This window comes from Silurus aristotelis (assembly GCF_946808225.1).
Source record: "Silurus aristotelis genome assembly, chromosome: 4".
Taxonomy (NCBI): Eukaryota; Metazoa; Chordata; class Actinopteri; order Siluriformes; family Siluridae; genus Silurus; species Silurus aristotelis.
Genome location: NC_139577.1, coordinates 1,091,325 through 1,116,067, shown reverse-complemented (window position 1 = coordinate 1,116,067; position 24,743 = coordinate 1,091,325). Strand labels below are relative to the sequence as shown.

The 24,743-nt window shown below is 38.0% G+C and overlaps 1 protein-coding gene across 1 annotated transcript; it reads right to left on the bottom strand.

Moving 5' to 3' along the window:
• Nucleotides 1-281: 281 nt before the first annotated feature.
• hcrtr2 (hypocretin (orexin) receptor 2) lies at nt 282-16,737 on the bottom strand. Its single transcript, XM_083539158.1, has 7 exons — nt 16,455-16,737; nt 9,817-9,995; nt 6,849-7,104; nt 3,927-4,042; nt 3,354-3,574; nt 3,114-3,235; nt 282-1,648 (listed from the first exon to the last, which is right to left on the bottom strand). The coding sequence occupies exons 1-7, from the start codon at nt 16,657-16,659 to the stop codon at nt 1,482-1,484; spliced, it is 1,266 nt and encodes a 421-aa protein (XP_083395284.1). The 5' UTR covers nt 16,660-16,737; the 3' UTR covers nt 282-1,481.
• Between the last annotated feature and the right edge of the window lie 8,006 nt (nt 16,738-24,743).

Genomic DNA, 24,743 nt, shown 5'->3' with positions numbered 1-24,743 from the left:
AATAATAAAACACCGATCAGCTGCTGATCAATTAAATCCAATTAAACCCCAAACCAGCGCTCATTAATGCGCCTTTATGAGCGTCATTTCGGCGCATATACTGCGCAATACAGCTACAACCGCCCTAAACTTTACTCTCAGTGATAACTAACAGAATGGAAGGTATTACCTGTTACCTGTTTACTGTACCGTAAAAACTCAAGCCTATGATGCCTTTATATTTATCGTTGGAATTTTTATTTATTTATTTATAATTATAATTATTCAAAAAATCACACTGGTTTTTTTTTTTTTTACTTTAACCTAATTTATTGGATTTGGGGGGACAGCAAAAACATCAAAAACATTTGAATCCAACCAATTTGCCACCAATTCCATCTGATAAAAAATCTGCAAAAGGTGCACATTTTCTGATATTATAAAAATGAATTCAATTTGCAGATACATCTGATACAGCAGTTAGACAAACACTTTTACTTTATATTATACAGTACTGTTCTTTATTTTATGGAAAATTTGACCTTTAAAATATTATAAAATATATATACGATTTCAGATGTACATTGATTCCAAATATGAACCATTTATTTTTCACCATAAGCAATTAAAACACCACCATTTAAAAACAAACATAAAAAAAAAAGGGGTGTATACATATTTTTAGTTTTTTGTTTTTTTGTTGTTCAGCAGGATGGCATTTACATTAAGAGTAAGAGCAAAGAACTCAAACACATGAAAGAATGTCAAGCAACAAAGCACTATTACAAATGCAATTGTACACCCTGCTTTTTAAAAGCGTCCATATTGTAAGAGATCATCCACCAAAGCAGAACAAAAGACATCCGATTTAGCCGCTAGCGTTTTCTCTGATTGTTACTTGTCCCTGGGCAAACAGCTATCATGTGGCAAGCGGGACAGAGTGACAAATTAATAATACAATCTTGTTCAAAAAAAAAAATCCCTGTGCAGCTATTTTTATCTTACTGAAATCAGGTTTTTATGAATTTATAAACACTCAATGATATAAATGTTTATATGTTGGTGATGAAATTTCAGATGCAGATTTTGTTTTGAATTGAAAAAAATCAGCAATATATTCATGCCACACTGCCAGGCACTATATAACATACAATAATACTGTAAAATATCAAACAGTCTTTTTTTTTCAAGCAAAATAATGTTTCCTTGAGATGAATAAACGGTTTGACTCAATCACCAGCGAGTCCTGTGCTTTCTGTCTAATGGCATCACAATCACCGAGAATCCTTGAAAGTGAACGGGAAATTCAATATCTTCTGTTTCTTCTTCTCTTATCTTAGGCAGATTGTCATTTTCCTCTTGTCTGGGTGATATTTAGGAGCAAATTTACCTTTTCAAAGCTTTGCATATAAAAGCAAGTCTGAGCCTTTGAGATCTCTGTGCTTTTGTCCTATAAACCAGCAGTGAAGTGGCATTTCACGACTAACCGCTCATGATCTGAGCTACATGATCTGGTCTGAGATCCGTGAGACATTGTCAAAGTGGCTCACTTGTGTGGACAGGGATTTGTGGCTGTCGGTGCTCATCTTGGTCCTCACCCTCTCCTTGTTTTCCCCTTGACCTGAACAGTGACAGGAAAACGCTGCTTTGAACTCCTCTCTGAATTTCCCTGTGAGAAGAGCAACACAAGAAGCACAAACTTAAGAGGAAACTTTTCTTCTGAAGATTTTTTTCTTCTATTTCTGATCATGAACACCGACAGCGATTTTTTGGTCTCCTGAATGGTCCAGTCCTGGTGTGTGAATCTTTAAATGCACCTCGGCAAACAGCTATTATGTGGAGCAAATATCTCGCAGCTTAACCAGCAAGCAGCACTGAGTGATAAATGAATAATACAAGCTTCTGCAAACATCTACAAGCAGGACGCTTACATGAAGACCACACAGACAAATGAAAAGAAATTATGACTCAGATTATTTATTCATGAAAATAAAAAAAACATTATATATCTAAAAACTCATAACGGTGTGACCACTAGTGAGCAACAGGATTGTCTTAATACTAGAATTTAATCTTAAACTCATTATACTGCAAATTTACATGAACATTTATAACAAAGATTCATAACCTACACTGAACTGTTTTACAGAATTGATCAGTCTGCTACAGACAATATAGATGTTAGAAGATCATTTCACAACAGTTTTTCATTTCAATTTACCATATGAATTACCTCCAGGTTCTCCAGTGGAGCCGTGGTAGAGGATGAATGGTGTAATGAAAGAAGATGGAGGGATTAGTGGAGAATTGGTAGTTGATGGAGAGATCAGTGTAGAAGTAATAGAGGATGGAGGGATCAGTGGTAGAGGATGGAGGGATTAGTGGAGATGTAACAAATGATGGAGGGATTGGTGGTAAAGGATAGAGGGAGCAGTGAAGAAGTAATTGATGATGAAGGGATCAGTGGTAGATCATGGAGAGATCAGTGGTAGAGGAAGGAGTCAGAAGTAATAGAGAATGGAGGGATCAGTGGTAGAGGATAGAGGGATTAGTGGAGATGTAACACATGATGGAGGGATTGGTGGTAAAGGATGGAGAGGGCAGTGATAGAGGATGGAGGGAGCAGTGGAGAAGTAATAGATGATGGAGGGATCAGTGGTAGATGATGGAGGGATCAGTGGTAGAGGATGGAGGGATCAGTAGAAATATAATTCATAATGGAGGGAGGGATCAGTGGTAGAGGATGGAGGGATCAGTAGAAATATAATTAATAATGGAGGGATCAACGGTAAAGGATGGAGGGATCAGTGGTAGAGGATGGAGGGATCAGTGGAAATGTAATGGATGATGGAGGGATCAGTGAAGAAGTGGTAAAGGATGAAAGGACCATGGTTAAATGAGGTAAAGGAGTGTAGAAACTCCATCACAGTCACACAGCAGGTGTTTATAAAGAATAGAAAGTTCTGACTGAGGGACATTTGTTGTAAATAAATGGCGGAAGATGCTGTTAGAGAACAACAGCCATTTTAATAGATTGACTTGAAAGAAAAAACCCAGTGAAGCCTGGAAGTGTCCAGCAGATGGAGATCACGTCTTATAGAAAAGCAGCTCAGAGCATAAACTCTGATACTCACCACTGAGGAAATTGTAGATGATTGGATTGGCAGCGCTGTTGGCGTATATAAGCCAGTGGGAAAAAGTGAACCAGGCATACACTGTCTCTCTGTCGTTCGTGTTCTTAAAAGCACCAAACACTCTAGAGAAAAAAAATAAACGATAAGAACTTGGACAAAATGTTCACATGCTGCCTAATGAATATATTCACGCACTACATTGTATTGTTTACAAATGTAGAGCTAAAATAAAAAACGTACCTTTTCATGATATTCAGGACGCTAATGGGCAGGTAACAGATGGCGAAGACGAAGAGCACCACCATCAGCATGCGCGCCGTTTTCCGTCGAGATTTCATTTGCTTAATCTCAGCCGAAACCGCGCTGGTCCTGACCTTGACCGACTCACCAGGACCTGCAGCCTGAGCTGAACACTGCAGGGATTTCCACTTCCTCTGCACCACCGACGAGGTTCCTGGTATCTGAGCAGATATTACATTACTGTTTATCAAGTGAACATAAAAATCTGTGACACGTAGTAGTTCTGGAGTGACAGGATTTTCTTCTAGTCATGTGTGTTTCGCTTCTTACAAGGTCATTCATTATTTAATCAGACACGTTATGGAATCGGATGGAAGAAAAAAATCTTTAGTGAAGCTCCTTTGCTTTTTGTTCTGTCGATTAGATTTGCTTCCAGCCCACATTTTCTCAACCTACAGTCAACATAATAAACATTTAACTCGCTAACAAGCATTTCAGTGAGATCTAAAGATGAATGAAATGGGATTTTTTTTTTTTTTTTTCTTTATGTGAAGTTGTAGGAAATATTTTTACCTGCTGACACCAGAGTTTCTGACAGATCTGGATGTACGCCAGGACCATCAGGCACAAAGGGGCAAAATAGGTTACAATAAAGAAGCAGGTGTGGTAGACCTTGGGATAGATCTCATCTGCAGTATAAAAGGGCAAAACACACACACACAGACACACACACACACAGACACAGACACACACACACACACACACACACACACATGTTTTATAAACTGAATGATCAATATAGTGCTTGCTAGACCATTTTTTATCTAGGGTAATTAGGAAAGTCATGAAAAAATCTATGAAAACGTTTCATCCATGAGCTAAATTCAGGTAACATTATGACCTGTGCCGTATATTATATATGGACTAATATTTGCAGACATGACCATCATATGTCCTTTCCAACATTCCATTCTACATTTAGTCCACATTTCCTGTTATAATAAGCTGCTCTCTTTGGGAAGATGTTCCACTAAATTTTGTGGAGATTCATTCATCTACAAGGGTGTTAGTAAATTCAGATACGGATGTAGGTGATGTGAGGAGGCCTGGGGTGTTCAATTGGGTTGGATCTCTATAGCAGGAGATCTTCCCCATCGTCCAACCCATGTAATCTTCATCCTATGCTTTGTGCACAGGGGTATTGTCATGCTGAAACAGGTTCAAGTTCAAGTGAAGGGAAAATTTCATTCAACTGCATCCAAAGACGTTCTACACAACTTTGTGGTAACAGTTTGAGGAAGAACAACATGTGGCTGAAAACATCTGATTGAAAAGTTTTGTCCATAAACTGTAGTATTCTACAAATACAAACCAAACAATCAAGATTGAGGATGAAAATAGTTTTCTTTTTGTCTTTTCATTGATAAAAGAAACTGCTTATGTAACGGTTGTTTTACTGAACATCCACACACACAAATAGATGACGTCTTTGCCATGTCAATACCAACTAAGGTTATTTTTGGTCCTGCTAATTAATGCCATCAGCAGAACCGAAAATATCAGATGTGATTACAAATAAAAGAAAGCAGAAGCTTTTAAGTTCAGCTTCCAAAAGGTTGCCTTGAAGACTTTATTTAACCAAAGTGGATTAACAATGAACAATTTTTGAAAGGTCATATTCTATTAAAACCTCAAACATCATCTTCCAAGTCTACACTGGACTAATTGTGATCATTCTCTCTCTTTCTCTCTCTCTCTCTCTCTCTCTCTCTCTCTCTCTCTCCCTCTCTCTCTCTCTCTCTCTCTCTCTCTTTTTTACTTGAGCTACACATGCTCTTGAGATCCAGTGCATACTTCTGCCCGGTCCACCCTCATCCTGAGATCTTATCATTTGGTCACTTGGAAACCATTTGGGCTGCTGAGTATGATCAAACTGAAGATACATGAGATTACTGTGGTGGATGAAGGGATAGAAGAGCAGTGGTAGAGGATGGAGGGATAAAGAGTCAGTGGAAGAGGATAGAGGGATAAAGGAGCAGTGGTAGAGGATGGAGGGATAGAGAGTCAGTGGAAGAGGATAGAGGGATAGAGGAGCAGTGGTAGAGGATGGAGAGATAGAGGAGCAGTGGTAGAGGATGGAGAGATAGAGGAGCAGTGGTAGAGGATGGAGGAATAGAGGAGCAGTGGTAGAGGATGGAGGGATAGAGGAGTAGTGGTAGAGGATGGAGGGATAGAGGAGTAGTGGTAGAGGATGGAGGGATAGAGGAGTAGTGGTAGAGGATGGAGGGATAGAGGAGCAGTGGTAGAGGATGGAGGGATAGAGGAGCAGTGGTAGAGGATGGAGGGATAGAGAAGTAGTGGTAGAGGATGGAGGGATAGAGGGATAGAGGAGCAGTGGTAGAGGATGGAGGGATAGAGGAGTAGTGGTAGAGGATGGAGGGATAGAGGAGTAGTGGTAGAGGATGGAGGGATAGAGGAGCAGTGGTAGAGGATGGAGGGATAGAGGAGTAGTGGTAGAGGATGGAGGGATAGAGGAGCAGTGGTAGAGGATGGAGGGATAGAGGAGTAGTGGTAGAGGATGGAGGGATAGAGGAGCAGTGGTAGAGGATGGAGGGATAGAGGAGTAGTGGTAGAGGATGGAGGGATAGAGGAGTAGTGGTAGAGGATGGAGGGATAGAGGAGCAGTGGTAGAGGATGGAGGGATAGAGGAGTAGTGGTAGAGGATGGAGGGATAGAGGAGCAGTGGTAGAGGATGGAGGGATCAGTGGAGCAGTGGTAGAGGATGGAGGGATCAGTGGAGCAGTGGTAGAGGATGGAGGGATCAGTGGAGCAGTGGTAGAGGATGGAGGGATCAGTGGAGCAGTGGTAGAGGATGGAGGGATCAGTGGAGCAGTGGTAGAGGATGGAGGGATCAGTGGAGCAGTGGTAGAGGATGGAGGGATCAGTGGAGCAGTGGTAGAGGATGGAGGGATCAGTGGAGCAGTGGTAGAGGATGGAGGGATCAGTGGAGCAGTGGTAGAGGATGGAGGGATCAGTGGAGCAGTGGTAGAGGATGGAGGGATCAGTGGAGCAGTGGTAGAGGATGGAGGGATAGAGGAGTAGTGGTAGAGGATGGAGGGATAGAGGAGCAGTGGTAGAGGATGGAGGGATAGAGGAGCAGTGGTAGAGGATGGAGGGATAGAGGAGCAGTGGTAGAGGATGAAAAGATTAGTAAGAATGAATATTTGGTGTTGAGGATGAGGATGGGTTCCTCTCAAGCTTTCTTCATCATATCTTCTGGGAGTTTTCCTGTTACCACGGTTACCTCAGACTTGATGATTAGAGATAAACTTGAAGCAACACGTTTATGAATATTAAATGTAAAGCTGCTTTGTGACAATTATAAAAGTGCTATTAAATTATAATTTAATTGAACATTGACTTCTTTTTTTATTGATTAGTTACTACACAATAAAAACATCCCTCCAAGAAAACACATTTGATTAACTCACTCACCTCCCCAGTGTTCGTCACACACAGTAAAGAGAATGGTTTTGTTGGTGAGTTCAGGCAGCAGCTCAGGCAGCAGGTTGTTACACTCCATGACAACAGCTTGGGGAATCATGATCACGCACGACACCAACCAGATCAGGATGATGCTCCGGCGAGCTCGCTTCGCTGTGCTCTTAAACTTCAGAGGGTGGCAGATCGCATACCAGCGATCCTGAGCAATGCAGCTGAGGGTCAGCACGGATACAGACACCGAGATTGTCTGCAACAAATTAGAAGATGAAACTCATCTATAATAAAATATTACAGAATCAAGTCTGTTCTCTTGCAAATGCAAAGACCATGAATGGACTTTTAGCAGTGATGGAACTATAATAAATGAATATCCAGTGTTGAGGATGAGGATCGTTTCCCTTTAGAGTCTCGGTTCCCTTACGGTTTCTTCTTCATATCATCTCAGAGAGTTTTCTCCTCACCACCATCACCACAGACTCGATCATGAATTGAAAATGTATATTTGTGATTTATTTATTTCTGTAAAACTGCTTTGGGACGGTGCGCATTTTTTAATAACGCTTTATAAATAACAGCAAACTGACATCAAACGCTAATTTCAAAGGCGAAATCAAGATCAAAAACCTGCCAATTTTTCCACAAATTGACTTCCTTTCAAAAAATACGTGTTCACGCGAACTAACCATGATAAATCGCCTGCGTGAGTGGGAGTGGGTGTGAACGTGAATACGTGAGAATGCATGGCGCATTTGCGCATTGTTTCCGCTGTGGCCTTGAATATGACCAAGTGTTTACTAAAGATATGAATCAATAAACGAGCTGGAAACTAATAACAAAGTGGTTAAAAACTGTATGTAGAAAAATATAAATGTTTTTTTTTTTTCCTTCATGATTGCGAGATGTACTCCATGCATCATACATGATTCTCCATTCAACTAATCTGAAAGCAAAGTTTTCCTCTGAGATGCTCTTCTACCTGATTGCTAATTAAAGTCTTAGTCATGTTCATATTTTGAATGGAAAAATGTTAGAACTTCTAGTTCTGACAAGGTCACCAGAATTCTCATAAAAAAAGAAAGAGAAAGAAAGAAAGAAATCAGGCTTCTGTTTGAAAAAGATATGCCTGGCTTTTAAGATTTAGGGAGGAAGTGACAGCTCTTATTGCTTTGGGTTTTAAAGGCAAAGCCAGTCAACTACGCACTAAAAAAAAATTGAAGAAAGAAAAATACAGTATTTCTAAAATATAGCATTCACGCTGACTTGTCAGATCAGTTACACGTGTGAAAGTGGAATAAACACATAGCAGGTGAAATTTTAGCTGTTGAAATTAAAATGTAAAGAAAGAAACAGTAGATTTTAAAGTGATCTACTGATCAGCCTTCTGTCCATTTAAAGCGGATAGAAGTGTTCTTGCCCTTCAGTGTTTCTAAAGAGTTCTTCAATACACAATAAATTAATCTGCCATTCATAAATAATTCCTAATGAGCTCATGTTCTTGTTTCTACATACACTGTCAGACTAATGGATAAATTTACATTTAACTTGATTAATTAATTTAACATTTAAAAGTATTTGATGAACAAGAAAATTGTGGATTCAATAAAACGTAGGCGCAAAAACGTTTCTTTAAAATCGCTAACTCGTGCATTCCACAAGTTCAGAATTGAAGTCCAGAAATTGCTTCAAGTGCATCATGAATAACGGTGATGAGAAAGAGAAATGCAGTGGAAGCATTTGTGCCATAGATATAATGGAATTTAATAACATAACGAGGTCCAGCGATGTCCTGTTGGATTGCCAGCTTCCACCTGAAACAAGGCTGCATGGAAAAAAACTATAAATCTTGAAGTTTCTCGTATCTCCTTTCTGATTGCACATTCCATGCTCCAGAAATATGCTGATAAACCTTCTGCTCTTTTAGGAAGAAAGTTGGTTTGGTCTCTGTGTGCTGCACAATGCACAAAATCCCAAAACAACGATAAGCCATGCTACACTCACAGACAGACACACAGGTCCGGGTAACTTTTATAGGATCTCAGCGTAGCTGCTGACATCTTTTTAATGGACATTGATCTCTTTCCATATGTAAATGATTGAATTGTAAGTCTCATGTTTGAACAAGCAATTTAGTAAAGCATTCAATGATTTGTATTCAAAGTTCCTACGATACATAATCACTAGTATTATCAGAGAGCATGGGTTATGTAATGATACCATGTGATAAATACAGAATTGCTGGACACCCAAATGCTAAAATCTAAGTTGCCTATAAATGTGTGATCATTAATGTAGACATTAATCTAGGGTTAGGGTTAATTAGAGGTCATTTCCCTCAGGCAGATAGACTACTAATTAGATTCCACTATAATAGGACACACTTTTGAAGCTGCCTCTGATTCGCTTTTTTCTCCAAGTCTTATTTATGTTGTGCGACTGCTACCATTTGCTTCAGTAATAAGGTTAATGTAATTCATTGCTGTATTTATGAATCTGTATTTTACTGAAGTTTTTCCATTTGGGGAAACTTCACTACATTTCAAAAGTCAAATATTTGACTTTTTAATCAACTCACATTTTGTGAAATCAGTCGTTCCTTTTTATTAATGAGGATAATCAATCCACCAATCAGAGTCTGTTTTACACACGTTCTGATTGGCGCTTGGTGTATCTACTGATCACCAACATACAGTTCAGTATCAGTTCAACATCAAGCAGAACATTTAGAGAGGAAGAAATGATTTTTACTTTCTGACTCGTTAATATCATTCTATTAGTAGATCGGCGTGCTGAGAGTCACACACGGTCTTTTCACATAAACTGAGTTGATTAAGTAAAGAGTCTCGTGACAGGAACATTAATAGGAACATTATAGTTATAATACATCATAGTGCTTTGGATACTTAAGTACATTTGAGGGAAAATGCTTGTGACACATTTACTTTCACTGCCAAACACGTACCTGTAAATAAGGTAAGATCCGACAGAGCGTTTCTCCAAAGAACCATGTTTCTGTGATGTCCACCACGAGACTTGCAGGAAGGCAGGTGATGGTGACCAGGATGTCAGCGAAGGACAGGTTCACGATGAAGTAGTTGGTCACTGTGCGCATGTGATGGTTTTTCCACACTGCAAAACAAACTAAAAAAAGAAAGAACAAGATTTTCACTCACTGTTTTAACATGAACGACAAAAAAACATGAAATATGCCCATTTCTGCAGCATATTAAACACGTGAGACATGAAGCGTGAGCGAAATCCGCCGTGCGCTGTCCAATTCCTGAAAAGACGATTATTCTCGGAATACATGCCTGATTGCTCTTCCTTTCTTTTCCTCATGCATTTGTTTCGAAACAGTCATTGCCAGCACTTGACACAACACAACATCATGAATCCCTATGGTAGGTCTCAGTACATCACCAGCAAATCATTCTAACTCGTATTATCTTGCTGAGTGCAGACATGGTTCTGAATCCATGAAAGATAATGAACTAGCAGGGGCATGACGATGTATTGGTGTGTGCATTACGCACTAAGTGCTTTTTTATTTATTTCATTTTTTCATCATTATCTTCTCCTTCTCTTTTAGAATAAGACTTTATCTGGTGGGGGCTTTGGAAAAAGTTTCAAACCATCTGCATTTTTTCTCCGTCCCTGCTTTGGTTTTTTTTTGCAACCGTGAGTAATGATGTAATGTCATGCATGGACATTTATGCTATTCCACTACACACAATATTGGATCAAATACCAAATGAAGAGCGTGACTGGAGCTCATCAGGACCAAAAATCTAGGTTTCTTCACAAATTAAGATGATTTTCTTTTTAGATGTCTGGTCAATTTTCTTGTCTATGTAGTAAAATAACTCTCACAAAGAAAGCACACTTTGTCCATGCATGCTGTAGCATTACAATTTCCTAAAGTGGTGTGAAGATGTTCCAGCAAGTCAAACATTATCTCCATGAAGACGTGCTTTGTCAAGGCTAAAGTGGAGAAGCTCGAGTGGTCTGCTCAGATACCTGACCTCATTTCCACTGAACACATCTTTGATAACTTCAACACTGACTACAATCCAGCAATCGCACAAAAGTGGAGGTTATTAATAACATCAAATATAGAATTTGATGTTCAGAGAGCACATATGAATTTTATCAGAAGGTGTTTACATACATTTGGACCAAAATAAATAAAGTGTTTTTTTTTTTTGTAAGGATTTTTTTAATATGAGTGTTATTAACACTTCTGTTCAACTGAAGATACCTTTAGACTAATACGGCTTGTTCTGTATTCAAGACACACACACACACACACACACACACACACACACACACACACACACACACACACACACACACACACACACACACACACACACACACACACACCAACAAGACAGCTTCAATCTAATGCATTTTCCTCTCATTTCTGTTTATAGAATGAGATTGTAGCAATGAAGCACAGCGATTAGAACTGACATATTAATAAATTCTTTAATTAAATAAAAGCCAAATCATTTGAAAATATATATTTTTAATTTACATTTTTCAGTATACAGTTGTTACAGACATGCAATTCCGATACTGACCACTAGAGGCATAGTAAGTCTACTAATGGTCTTAAAATAACTATTAATACAAGGGAATTTTTTTTTATATACACTATATGGTAAAAAAAAAAAATTGTGGACACCTGATTAAAAGTTTGGTATGTGCTTCTTTTTGGAAATCCCATTCCATATTTAGTTTCCATTCACCGTTATAATAACCTCCACTCTTATGGGAAGATGTTCCACTAGATTTTTTGGAGATTTGTGCTCATTTGTCTGAATCAAGTCCTGATGTAGGTGAGAAGGTGAGAAGTCCTGTGGTGCAGTCAATGTTCACATTCACCCTAAAAGGTGTTCAATAGGGTTTGGAGCTCTATAGCAGGAGATCTTCCAACCCATGCAAAGCAGATCTTCATTGAGCAGGCTTTGTGCACAGGGGCATTGTCATGCTGGAACAGGTTAGAGTCTCCTTGTTTAAGTGAACGGAAAATTTACCAACATTTTACTGCGACCAAAGACGTCTGGTACAATTGTGCGCCTCCAACTTTGTGGAAACAGTTTGGGGAAGAACGAAATATGGCTGGAAATGTGTGGAGTCCAAATACTTCTTTCCATATAGTGAATGCTCTGAATGTTGAAGCTTGTTCAATCTGAAAGGTGAACAAAATGACTATAGTTGTATATCATTTGTTCTCAACACAGTTTGCAACTATAAAATTAGAAATCGATGCTACATGGTGTAATTTTATAAATAAAACTTTACACTTTTACAGATTTTTTCCAAAACTCAACAAATTATATATTTTTTGTCAGTAAAATGAGATTTTTTTTATTGGTTGTCATGTCGTATGGATTATACAGTATATAACTGTAATGAGCAATAAACCAATGCAGCAAATGACGACGTAGAAGCATATATGGGGGTCATGGTTTAGAAAAAGCAGAGAGATTTATGGCTAATGTCAATGCAAGGAAAATCGAGCATTGTAGGGATTTAAATTCAGACAGGTACATTAGCATATATTACCATGCAGTCTGAGGCAGTTCTCAGAAATCTGTAATTGTAATCAGAACATCTCTCAAAAGCTTGAGATGTTAAAATTGTCTTGCTGAACTCATTGTGTAAGGTCAAAGATCAGAGGTCTCGCAAAGTGGTCAGTGAATACGCTTTTCATCTATCCTATGCATTATAAATATAATATATATTACAGTGTGTGTAGAACTAATCAAAGAACATTCATCTGTTCCTGTTCTGAAGATTAAAGAATAGCAATGTATTGTAAATGATTAGCAGTTCCAGTATTTCTGGAGTATCTGATTAATCCCAGAACAAAAATAGGGCGTAAAAGTCTGTAAACCTGATATTTGAAGGTATTTGAAGTAATGGAGATTTCCATTCCCCGCTTTCATTCAGATTAAACTTTATAACAGCACTAAGAGACAGCCATATTTCACAGTCACAAGAATTCTGAGAAGGTCGGGCCAAACATCAACATCCTTAACTCCTCCGGCAGATCTCCAGACGTTCCTTAGATATAATCTCACCTCGAAACACTGATAGGGTGTAATATCCTGTCCCTAGATCTTTACTTGATATTTAAAGTGCCCCAAAAGTTTTAATAAAGACCATTTTCCATTACCTTCTCTAATCCAGTTCATGAAAATGTATTAAGTGCTGAGATGTCCAGGAGTGCAATCAGAGCCACATATAGAGCACTGCATTCAACACCGAATCTCATTCCCACATTATTTTCTTATACAGAGATCAAGTCTGCTGATGTGGAAGAAGCAAAGGGACAAATGTAACCCCAACATCTCCTCAACATATTCCTTTATCACTCTGATTCCTGGGACTGAGTCTGGTACGGCTTTGCTATGTTGGGCGACACTCCCATACAGTTTACACACACCTACAGCAATGTTTGGATCAAATTCAGCATTTTTTTTTTTAGATATCCAGGTTGATGTGGTTCAGAAGAATGCATGAGAAGAACATTGCAATGTGTGTGAGAAAACTCAAAAGAAAAACCAGGATCACAATCATATTTTTTAGGAAGAGTGATTCTTTTTTTTGCATTGTATCGTGTTGTACTTCTGCCTGTACACCGGTTTTGTGTGGTTGTTCCGGATCGGATCATTTTAGTGAATTGGTTCTTTGAATCTCGTTGATCAAATTGAATTCATCGTAAGTTATTTAGTTAATTTCGTTTCTTTGATCAGAAATTATATAAAATCCTACATTTTCGATAAGCAGATTCCCAACACGTCTACATACAACACCTTTGTTCCAATAATTAAAATATGACAATGCAGCAATGATGATAAACGGAATGAGTGGCTTCACCTTTCATATCTTCTGGTCTGTGTCGTTCGTTTTTTGTCATGTGACTCCCATAATTAACAATAATGTCAAGATTTGGGGAAAAAAATAACCTGATCTATTTAATTGTGCAGCATCTATAGGAGTCACGTGATAGAAGAACAAACGACTCGGACCAGAGGGCTCATGAGATGAACTACTCAATTCTGCTTCCTGATAACAACCCACAGAGATTTTTGCAACACTTCAAAACACTTCTGAGCCAAGTGAAAGAATCGTTCAATATAAACAAATCTTTAATGAACGACGCGACACTACACAAGTTTTGTTGAAGCGATTGGATATGTGCTTCCAAAAGCAGGATATGAATCTTTTTCTGCTGCTGAATCTATTATAAACAGTGCAGCCTTTACATTTACTAAATAAGAAAAAGAGGTAACTTGGATTTCAATGGTAGAACAAGTGAAAACCAAAACATAAACAGGAAGTGGAACGCTAGAACTATAGTTGTTTATAGTGCCCTCTGTTGGCAGGGATAAGTAACGCTCCAGACTTGCAGGAAAATTCTGGTTCTTCAATTAGACATAATACTGTATCTCCAATGGACATCTCTGTCCAATGTCTTCCTGGATTGTTGATTTAATCTTATCACCAAGAGTAAATCTCATTCTGCTTCCTTTTGATTTGGCTTTTGCAAAGAGTCCACAAGTTTTGGCCATATTTGACCTGCTGCTTATACTGACCGAATCCAGATACTTAAACACCTTCACAAGGGGTGAGGTGCATCACCTCAACTGATGATATCTACTTTCTTTCAGGAAAGAATCAGGGCCTTTGACGTTGAGTTCATTTGAATACTGCTAAGGAAACATCTCCAGCTTCTCATATCGACACAAATAATTTGCACTTTACCATCAGCCATAAGGGACTAAAGAACGAAAATATCACATGCATCCACAATGTATGGAGCCACTTTGGAGTCTGACTCACCAGACCATAAGTATATATTACCTAGCAGCAAATCCAACAACCACGGTCTGAGTGTGTGTGTGTGTGTGTGTGTGTGTGTGTGTGTGTGTGTGTGTGTGTGTGTGTGTGTGTGTGTGTGTGTCTGTGTGTGTGCACCACACTTGAATTCCGGGAATTTCCAGATCCCTCAGCCGTGTCTGATGTGTATATATAAGTATTTTATGTCCTATTGCTATACTTTAGTGCATCACTCAGGCTGAAAGAATCAGGCTGATCAAATGGAATATAAAGTCTCATTATGCAGCAGAAGGCGACACACATTTCACTCATTTACTCTTATATGATTAAAGGATCAGTAATCTGCAGCAGTTGGCTTTCAGTCAAATCTATAAGTCTCACCTGGACACGTGTCAATCCGTTCTGTCTTGGTTTAAAAATGTAACTAGGAATATGGATAATTCATTATCTACAATACACACCTGATAAACCGATTTGATATCATTTTAGGGACCAAAATCCACCAAACCTGCTTTGTAAAATGCGCTCATAGTAACAGCCTCAGCACTTATCATTGTGATTGTAATGACAAGCAGATAATTGATTTACTGTACAAATCAACTAAATGGAAAACGGGAATCATGCTGTAATCAGTGTATAAATATCTGCCACAAAATGCACAAAACATCTTCCGTTCCTTTGCATTTGCATCTTTGCAATAAGAACGAGATGCATTTTTCCAGGTGTTTATTATAACTCGTTTATTCAAGATTACAAAAATGATATACTGATATGCAGTATTTTTGTGCCATTGACAAAAAGACAAAAACTCTGCATCGTTTGTTTAGTAAAAACCCTACAAAACATATGAAACAATAACTAAAGGACATTTTAATGGTGTGTTCCAGTATCCAAAGCCATTATAATCTCCATAGTACAATTATTCACTAATTTGTGCTCACAACATGATTCAATTAGAGGCTGAATTACCAGTTCAAAAACCAATTATTGTGCGTATATATATTTAAAAATCTTCTGCCTTAAACTAAGGAACATCTTGTATAATGCTTGAAATATTCAGGTATGTTTTCATTGAAACTGTAACTAATTGAATGTGAGCTGAAAATAGTCTCAATTTTTATTAACATTTAAATCACATAATAATTGAAGGCAAAATATTAATTTACAGACTCAAATATAATTATAGTTATGATGCTTGAAGACATGTAATTAATTCCAGATGAGCGTGGTGTGTGGGGTAATCAGATGAGGCTGAATACATTTTCTCATTCAGTGGGGTTTTTTAGAAGATAAAGAAAAGGAATTAATTCAATACGGGATAAAAAAATAAAAAAATTAAAAAAAACTCCAGCAAGGCTTAAGTGAAATAATAGTGAAATAAATCCTCACAGTAATCCGTGGACATATTAGAAATCTTCACACACACACACACACACACACACACACACACACACACACACACACACAGCACAGTACGCATCTTTGCGCAGTGTTGTGTAGGATGAAATAAAGGAGAGACGGAAATCTTTGGTGCATTGGATTATTTGGGAAATGAAACCAGAATTATCCAAATTTGATGAATACCAGAAGCAGAAGAAGACCAGACTAAACATCTGAACCAACCTGGAGTTGGATAAAGTGCATGAAGATACTGCATATGCTGGTTTTTAATCCGTAAAACAACCTGGCAAATCCTAAACACTTGAGTCCACAAATGTTCGTTAGATGTTCTGCATGTCAGAAACTTACCCAATGTGTTTCCTACCAAAGAGCACAAGAAGACTAGGATGTATCCTCCTATCAGGACCCACTCGTACTGTTTCGGATGCAGGTATTCACTCCATATGTATCTCAAAAGTTGCTCGTCCTCGTCGAGGCGCAGCTGCGCGGCGCTTGCGTTGGAATTGGACGCGGAACAGTTGCGACAGCTGGGACTGACGGTGACCCCCGCCATGCCGCGTACCGACCCCTAAACCATCCCGAGGCACGTGAACGAACGGATGAAGGGCGACTCAGGCGCGCTCACGAGGGGCTTTAAACTCCGCGGTGACGCGCAGGAGGGCGCGACCAAGTGGGTGAAAAGGAGACGCGCGCTGGATCCAAAGGAAATCCTTCCCAATAACAAATTCCTGCACAATTCTACTGCACTGCTTCCTGTCGCTCCTCCACCTTCCTATGATCATGTGGTACTGTTGAGCTGATTATGCAAAATGATCATTATCGAGATTATTCATCCACATATAATTTCAAAATATCCATGGTAAGGACACCATGAGATCTTTAAATATCTGAACGAAATGTAGCTAGCTATATATATGTGGAATAATACAATCATGATATTTACTCGAACTTGGAAACCCAAACCTGTTCCAGTAGGTCAATGTGAGCTCCATGAACATCTGGTATACATGGTTTGGAGAGGAAGATCTTTAGTGGCCTGTTATAGAGCATGGATTTCAATTCTACTGAAGACCTTTGGGATGAATTGGAACACTGACTGCACTCCAGGCCTCCTCACCCCATTCTTGTGGCTGACAACACAAATGTCCACAAGCGCAATCCAAAATCTTGTGAAAAAGAGTGGAGGGAATTAGAACGCCAAGTGTCCACAAACTTTTGGCAACTATTATTATTATTATTATTATTATTATTATTATATTGAACATTGTACATTAATACTGTAGAAATCCAAAGTATGAAAGATTGGGATTATATCGTCAACTAAAACCTGTTAAACACAGAATATCTCAAAATATTTCCAAATTGTATATGTTCAAAGTAGCCAATTTTTCTTTAAAGACAGTTTGGCAAACTCCAGAGATGTCGAGTGCATGTTGGCTGCTTTTCCTTCACTCTTAGACTCTCAATTGAATTTAGATCCGGTGATTGTGGAGGTCAAGTCATCTGGTGCAGCACACAATCACTCTACTTGGACAAATAGTTCTTACTGTACATCATCTAGAGCTGTTTTTGGAGTCATTGTCCTGGTGGGAAAGAACGTTGGGATGGAATGTCACTGCACAATACTTTACCATGCTTGACAATTGTGCACCCAATTATGACGGTCACCGTTAATGCACAATGTTGAAAATAATAAATATGAAGAAAAAACACTGAGTGAGAGTCTGTTCATGTCTTGCACATCATAAATGTATTCGTAAAGCAAGGCGTCTCGATTATAGACTCTGAAAAAGTTACACCGAGCTAAGTGTTCCCGACATGACCAGAAAGATGGTTCCTTTGCTCGAATTTGTGGTTTAATTCATTAAAAGCCAAACATTTTCCAAAATGTGACATTAATATTAATGTTGTTCTTTGATTTTGATTTGTATAATTCGCACTATTTTGGCTAATAGTTAAGTGCTGTATGTTTTGTTTTTAATAGTTATATAGGAATAGTTATTGTAGAGTTGAGCTTGGATATTATTTATATATATATATATATACAGTATAGACCAAAGGTTTGGACACACCTTCTCATTCAAAGAGTTTTCTTTATTTTCATGACTATGTAAATTGTAGAGTCACACTGAAGGCATCAAGGGCTATTTGACCAAGAAGGAGAGTGATGGGGTGCTGCAGATGACCTGGCCTCCACAGTCACCGGACCTGAACCCAATCGAGATGGTTTAGGGGTGAGCTGGACCGCAGAGTGAAGGCAAAAGGGCCAACAAGTGCCAAGCATCTCTCGGGGAACTCCTTCAAGACTGTTGGAAGACCATTTCAGGTGACTACCTCTTGAAGCTCATCAAGAGAATGCCAAGAGTGTGCAAAGCAGTAATCAAAGCAAAAGGTGGCTACTTTGAAGAACCTACAATATGACATTTTTCAGTTGTTTCACACTTTTTTGTTATGTATATAATTCCACATGTGCTCATTCATAGTTTTGATGCCTTCAGTGTGAATCTACAATTTTCATAGTCATGAAAATAAAGAAAACTCTTTGAATGAGAAGGTGTGTCCAAACTTTTGGTCTGTACTGTATATATATATATATATATATATATATATATATATATATATATATATATATATATATATATATATATATATATATATATATATATATATATTAATATTAATTAATTTATTTATTTATTTATTTTTTTTAAATTGGTGGTAAAACATCCAGTTCTGACATTAATGGGCAAAGTTCTAGAAAGTCAAAGAAATGTTTATTATTTATGAATAATATTTATTTTCTTCACACGTGTAAATGTTTGGCTATTTTGTTTGTAATTGTAACTCATTTCGTGTGTTTTAGACACAGCAAAATTTTAAACACCCCAAAAATTCTAAATTCACAACATTTCAGGCAAAAACAGAAACACTTTTCTCTTTGTATATGAAAAAAAACAAGGTCAAATTCTAAAAGACTTACAGTATGTCTTCCTGGAAATTTGTTCAATTGAATTTCAATTGCTTGCTATTCAACAAACAGAAAACTCTTACGACTGTGCAACATCTAAAGGTCAGAAAAACATCGATGGAAAAAATTATTTCTAGCAAAAAGCAGCATTGTGGTTTATTGTTGGTCACTCGAACGAGGTGATTAATATTATAAATGGATAGAATAGTGACTATGTGACTAAATACTTCAATACAAATCTGCACATATAACAATTTCATGATTTACATTTACAATATTAAGCAGACGCCACAAAAGTGCTTTACAGATGTCTGATTCCATGTAGGATGTGGTTGGAGATCTTGACTTAGTATCTTTTGGGTTCATGAAAGTGTATGCAAAAAAAATAAAGAAAGAAAAGACCAAGTTATACATTATAACATTTTAATTAATGACATTTGGCAGACAACCTCATCCAAAATGACTTACAATTACCACTGGGCAGTTGAGGGTTAAAGGGATTTAAACTTTAGTGGCGCTGGGATTTGAGCTCATGAACTTCTAGTTCAAGGGCCAACGACTGAACCAGTGAGCTTCCGCTTCCCTGTAGAAGCTCAAAAATATTGTGGAATTGTTACATTAATCCAAACATCAGTAATAAATGTGTTATTATTATGGCTTGTTACTATTCTTGTAGCAATGCTTTATTGTAGACTTATTTCTTTTAAATGTTCTAATTAAAGCTTTCTAACTAATATTATAACTTTAATAGCATCTCTGCTTTTATTACATTCTTTGGCTTGTTTTTTCTCTCCTGTTTTTTAAAATTTTTTTATTATTAAAAGCGAGTGCTCTGTGGTTAAAGACAGTAGATTCTAGATTCTGTTTTTGCTTCTACTTCAGAACAACCGAGTCCTCATTCATTTTTATTTATATACACACACACATATATATATATTTAGTGCCTTTCTACATGTACTGTCATTTATTGAATTATTTTGGAAAGGGTGAGTTTTTTTAAGGGAACATGACCAGTTAAATTCCTGAGATAATTCCTTTCTGTGGAAACTCGTTCATTTGGGACCTGGAATGAAATGAAATAAACACAATAACCACTACAATGAAATTCAAAACTAAGCTGAGCACCGCAAAGCTGCTTTTCATCTGATCACCTCTTTCATATTCTCTAAACTTCGGTAATGAGCTCACCATGGCGCTGATCGTCTGCATTCGGAGCCTGGTGAAGATCACGGCGTAACGGAGGAATTGGAGAGCAATAAGAGACATACAGACGTGAAGAAAATTTGTTAGTAACCGTAGAAAAAGAAATATAAATAATTGCATTGAAGTGAGAATTTAAAAGATTCATCTGTTAAAACCACTTAATATTTGCATAAATTGGATATTGGCAAGCCACAATGCTTCTTGGAGAATGTCCTTCGGACAGATGAGACAACTTTTTGGCAAAGACACATCAGCTGTATGTTCACAGATGCAAAAAAAGAAGCTTTGGCAGAAAAGATGACAGCTACTGTGAAACATGGAGGAGGTTTGATGTTCCAGGGATGTTTTGTGATGCCTGGAACAGGGTGCCTTGAATCTGTTCAGGGAACAATGAAATTTCAAACCATTCTGCTTGAACCTACCAAGCCATTCTTGGACTAAAATGTACAGTCCAGCGACAGAAATCTCCGGTTAGGCTTATGGGTTCATAAACATGATAATAAGCAAAGATATACAGCTGAAAGAGCCAAAGAATGGCTAACAACAAACCACTGGACTTTTCTGAAATACCTTCTATGAGCTCTGATCGGAATTCTATCAATCATCTATGGAAAGATTGAAACATGAAGTCTGGAGGAGGCATCCTTCAAACGTGAGACTTCTGCAGCAGTTTGTTAATGAAGCTCTTAAGCTAAATTTTCTGTAGACAGATGCAGAAGTCTCATTAAGAGCTCCAGAAATCTGTATTGCCTTTAAAGGTTGGTGTAACAAAATATTCGGTTAAGGGTGCCCTTTTATTTGTTTTGATATAAAATATTCGGTGGCATCCAAAAGCAAAAGTCCAATTTTTATTCAATATAGAATAAACAATGAAGGACCCCAATTTGTCCGTTTCACTTTATTTTAGCGAACACGGTGTTTATTTTTTGTAAAGGAAAACCAACTGATTTATCCACGTCTGATGAAGCGCAGTAGTGCAGTAGATCACTGGGTTTCTAAATTCACACAAGAAGGCACAAGCTGTAGCTTAATAAACAGTCTGAGTCACAACCTTGACAGGTGTTCGGATTTTCCAGGTGCAAAAACGCACGTTTTCAGTACAGCAAAAAATAAGCATTGGCTGAATATGAATAAATCAATTTAATTGTAATAGAGCAAAAAAAAAAAATGGGTGTGCGTTAAAATCTAACAAACTTGAACGTGATTTCACATTTGTCACTTAACACTGCGGATTTGTTCTTGACTTCTAAACAAAGTTCTGATCGAATGCAGCAGAAAGTTTTCAACTGACAGCATCATAACTTACCATGAAACTGAACAGGATTTGGAACAATCGTTGTGCTGATGGTTGCTGCTGAATGTATTTCGTAATAACTCATGAAAACAGCACGTTTACAAGAAGCATAGATTTATTTATTTTTTTGTTCAAACATTTCCAGCTTTTTCTGGTTCAGCATTAAAAAGGAAGCAATGATGATTTTATGATTATTATTTAGCGCTGACACCTGCAGTAATTTTCCCATCTTAATGAAGAAGTACTGTCTTATACTCCACTCATTCTGTCTGCACTCAATAGTAAAACTCTGTGACAATTAGCTAATATTCATGCCTTGGTTTATGCACTGACATCATGTTTGCTTGCTTTTTATGGTTTCGGTACCATGAACTCGCACAGGCATGAAGATGAGCAAAGTTCTGGAAAGAACTGAGGGTCTGTTCAAACTGTTTACAGCAGACCAAAGGCATGGCTTTGCTGCAGAACCACCACCCCAAGGAAAAATATTGATAGCGATATCAAAGTTATCTAAACTTTATTTCTCTTTCCACTGACTAACCTGGAAAAAGAACAGGCTAAAAATGTTACTCCAGCAATTCAACAAAGCCTTTTGAGGAATACCTTCAGAGAGGACGGTATATGCCGATGTTCTTTTGATGTTTCGAGGCGTTGAATAATCCCAGGGCAGAGCGTGAACCTGCTGCACTTTGCTCGTGGAGTTTTTACTGCAGTAGGGTTTTAGGCAAAACAGCTCCATGACAGTGTATCTTAATTAGTTTTACAAAGTTTTGGCACTCTCACACTAGGAGGGAGGCTTGCTATAACTAAGGGCTCCTCATTTTGTCTTCTTGGAATAAAACAGACAGACAGACAGACAGACAGACAGACAGACAGACAGACAGACAGACAGACAGACAGACAGACAGACAGACAGACAGACAGACAGACAGACAGACAGAAATCCGTTCAGTTCACATTCAGTCCAGTTTTTGTGTCTTTCTCTCATGCTTTCCCACCCAAGCTCTAAACCCGATGCTTTCTGGTGAATACTGGTTAAAGAGAGTGGAACAGAGACCACGGTTTATATATTTTATATATATAGTATGTATATTTGCTGCAGGAAAGTGAGGAGAAAATATTATAAATCAAACATGTGCTGCTGACTTTAAAACGATCCAGCCATCAAACTTAACGACTTATGAATACATACAGTATGACAAGATGACAGTAAGAAAGCATTCTTCATCTTATCTCCTTCACAGCGATGCCAGAATATCAGTTTTTTAAATCAAGCACCACAGCAGTCTGCTTGAACAACCGAGACACTCGCTGCTTTCAAACAATAATTAAAAACCTAAATGTTTTGATTTTGATTATATATTTGATTAAAACCCTTGAATTGTGTTTGATTTTATTATATTCTTATCGTTCTTCACCTAGAGGCTTTTAGCTAAATGATATTATTACAGTTATTATTACACACTGACATATATAGCGAGTCGGAAGATATTTATTTGAAAGCGACTACAGAGTATTCCGGTAAAACATTCGAAGGATTGAAGTAACATGAAACACAGCATTATATATTTACTGATAATTACTCAATTTTTCAGCACTACACCACATCTTTCCTACTTCAAAAACCTGTTTCCTCAAATACTCCTGCGGAAAGTAAAAAACACCACCTATGGAGTCATTTTTAATGTACAATTGTTTGTACAGTGACGCTGAAGGTGGACTTGATCCTTCTCTAACACCATGGTCTCCATGGAGTCTGGACGCTGTTCCTCGTCCGCAGTATGTCGGGTCGAACGTCTATGTGGCAATTTTGTTCTTTGTTCTAACTTGTTTTTGATGATAACCCACATGGTCAGAATAGCACCAGTTTCACTATCAGTCTCAAAACCTTTAGATATCGCCTCGTATTCCTGCTTTGCACTCAGTGTCCCCTGAACAGATTCCAGATTAACCCTATCACTGATCAGAACTCTCTGGATTAGTGACCTGTGGGCCCCTAAATCCATGCCATTAGTGGAGTTAAGTGATCCAGGCAGCCTGCTACAACAGGTTTTGCTCCAGTAAAGTGTATAAAGCTTCTGTTCAGCCAAATGGGAAATAAGTCCAATGACTCCAATACTCACATACACCTCTACAGCCTCTAAATACCAAACAAACTCTTCAGAGGAGGCCCTGAGATGCACCAGGTGGTGGTTCCCCCAGTAGAAGGTGGTATTAGGGGAAGAGGAGGGAAAACAGAAAATGGTATTAACAGGGTTTCTTGTTTTGAATGACATGCTGTTCAACACTGCAGTGGAATCCACCAGTGGGGAGCTTGTGCTATTGTCTTGTGCATAGCAATTCGTTTGTGATGCTTCTCCTTCATTTTGAGCAACCTGCAGGAAATCCGCTCACAGTGCAACACCAGAGATATGGGATTAGTAAAATTATAACTGAGAGCACCAGGTTTGTGCATCATTCAAGCTCTGAATATATGATGAGGATCCCATCCCCATTAATATGAACTCACCTTTGATTGAGCACATTGTTAATTGTGCACACACTTTTATTGCTAAATTAAGGTCAACAAATACCTTTGCATGCTCTGCCTTGTGCCTACGTTAATCACACTTTTAATTAATGACATTAATAATAATTACTGTCATGATTTGGTCAATTCAGTGTCCTCTTTTATTAGAAAATAAAGTGTACTTCCAGCAATCTCCACTAAAAACATTGAAAGGGTCTAGACAAGCTCTCGAATAGCATTTCACAATTGTTTGAGCGTATTTATATGCATGAGTTTCAGAGTGATTGATTGTGGTTACAACAATCAGTCAGGTAGAATGTAGTTATTTACTGCTTCTCGCTCAAGCTAAGCGAGATAAATATCAATATCAAGCGAGATAAATCAATTCTGCTGCAACTGGACGAGTGGTGCATAAGTCACAATTACATCGGAGGTCTGAAATCCAATGTGCAATGTTTTTTAACTGTTAAAAAAAAAAACACCATCATACCTCATCTACACCTCCGACAGTGAGTTTGGTGTCAGAAAGTGTGGCATTTTATTGTACATTATTGAGAGTTTAAGAAAAATAATAATAACATCAACATTGCCAATCTGCCCATTACCTTCATTATTACTGGTTTAACAGGCAGCTGATGGTCACTGCTGTAATAACATCCGATT

What these genes read in the sequence shown, in the direction of transcription:
- hcrtr2 (XM_083539158.1), bottom strand. Translation starts at nt 16,659, where the DNA reads ATGGCGGGGGTCACCGTCAGTCCCAGCTGTCGCAACTGTTCCGCGTCC. An exon ending in GTGTGACGAACACTGGGGAG is followed by an intron (nt 4,043 to 6,848) that starts GTGAGTGAGTTA and finishes TTTATACTGCAG; the next exon opens with ATGAGATCTATCCCAAGGTC. An exon ending in GTCCTGAATATCATGAAAAG is followed by an intron (nt 3,236 to 3,353) that starts GTACGTTTTTTA and finishes TTTTTTCTCTAG; the next exon opens with AGTGTTTGGTGCTTTTAAGA.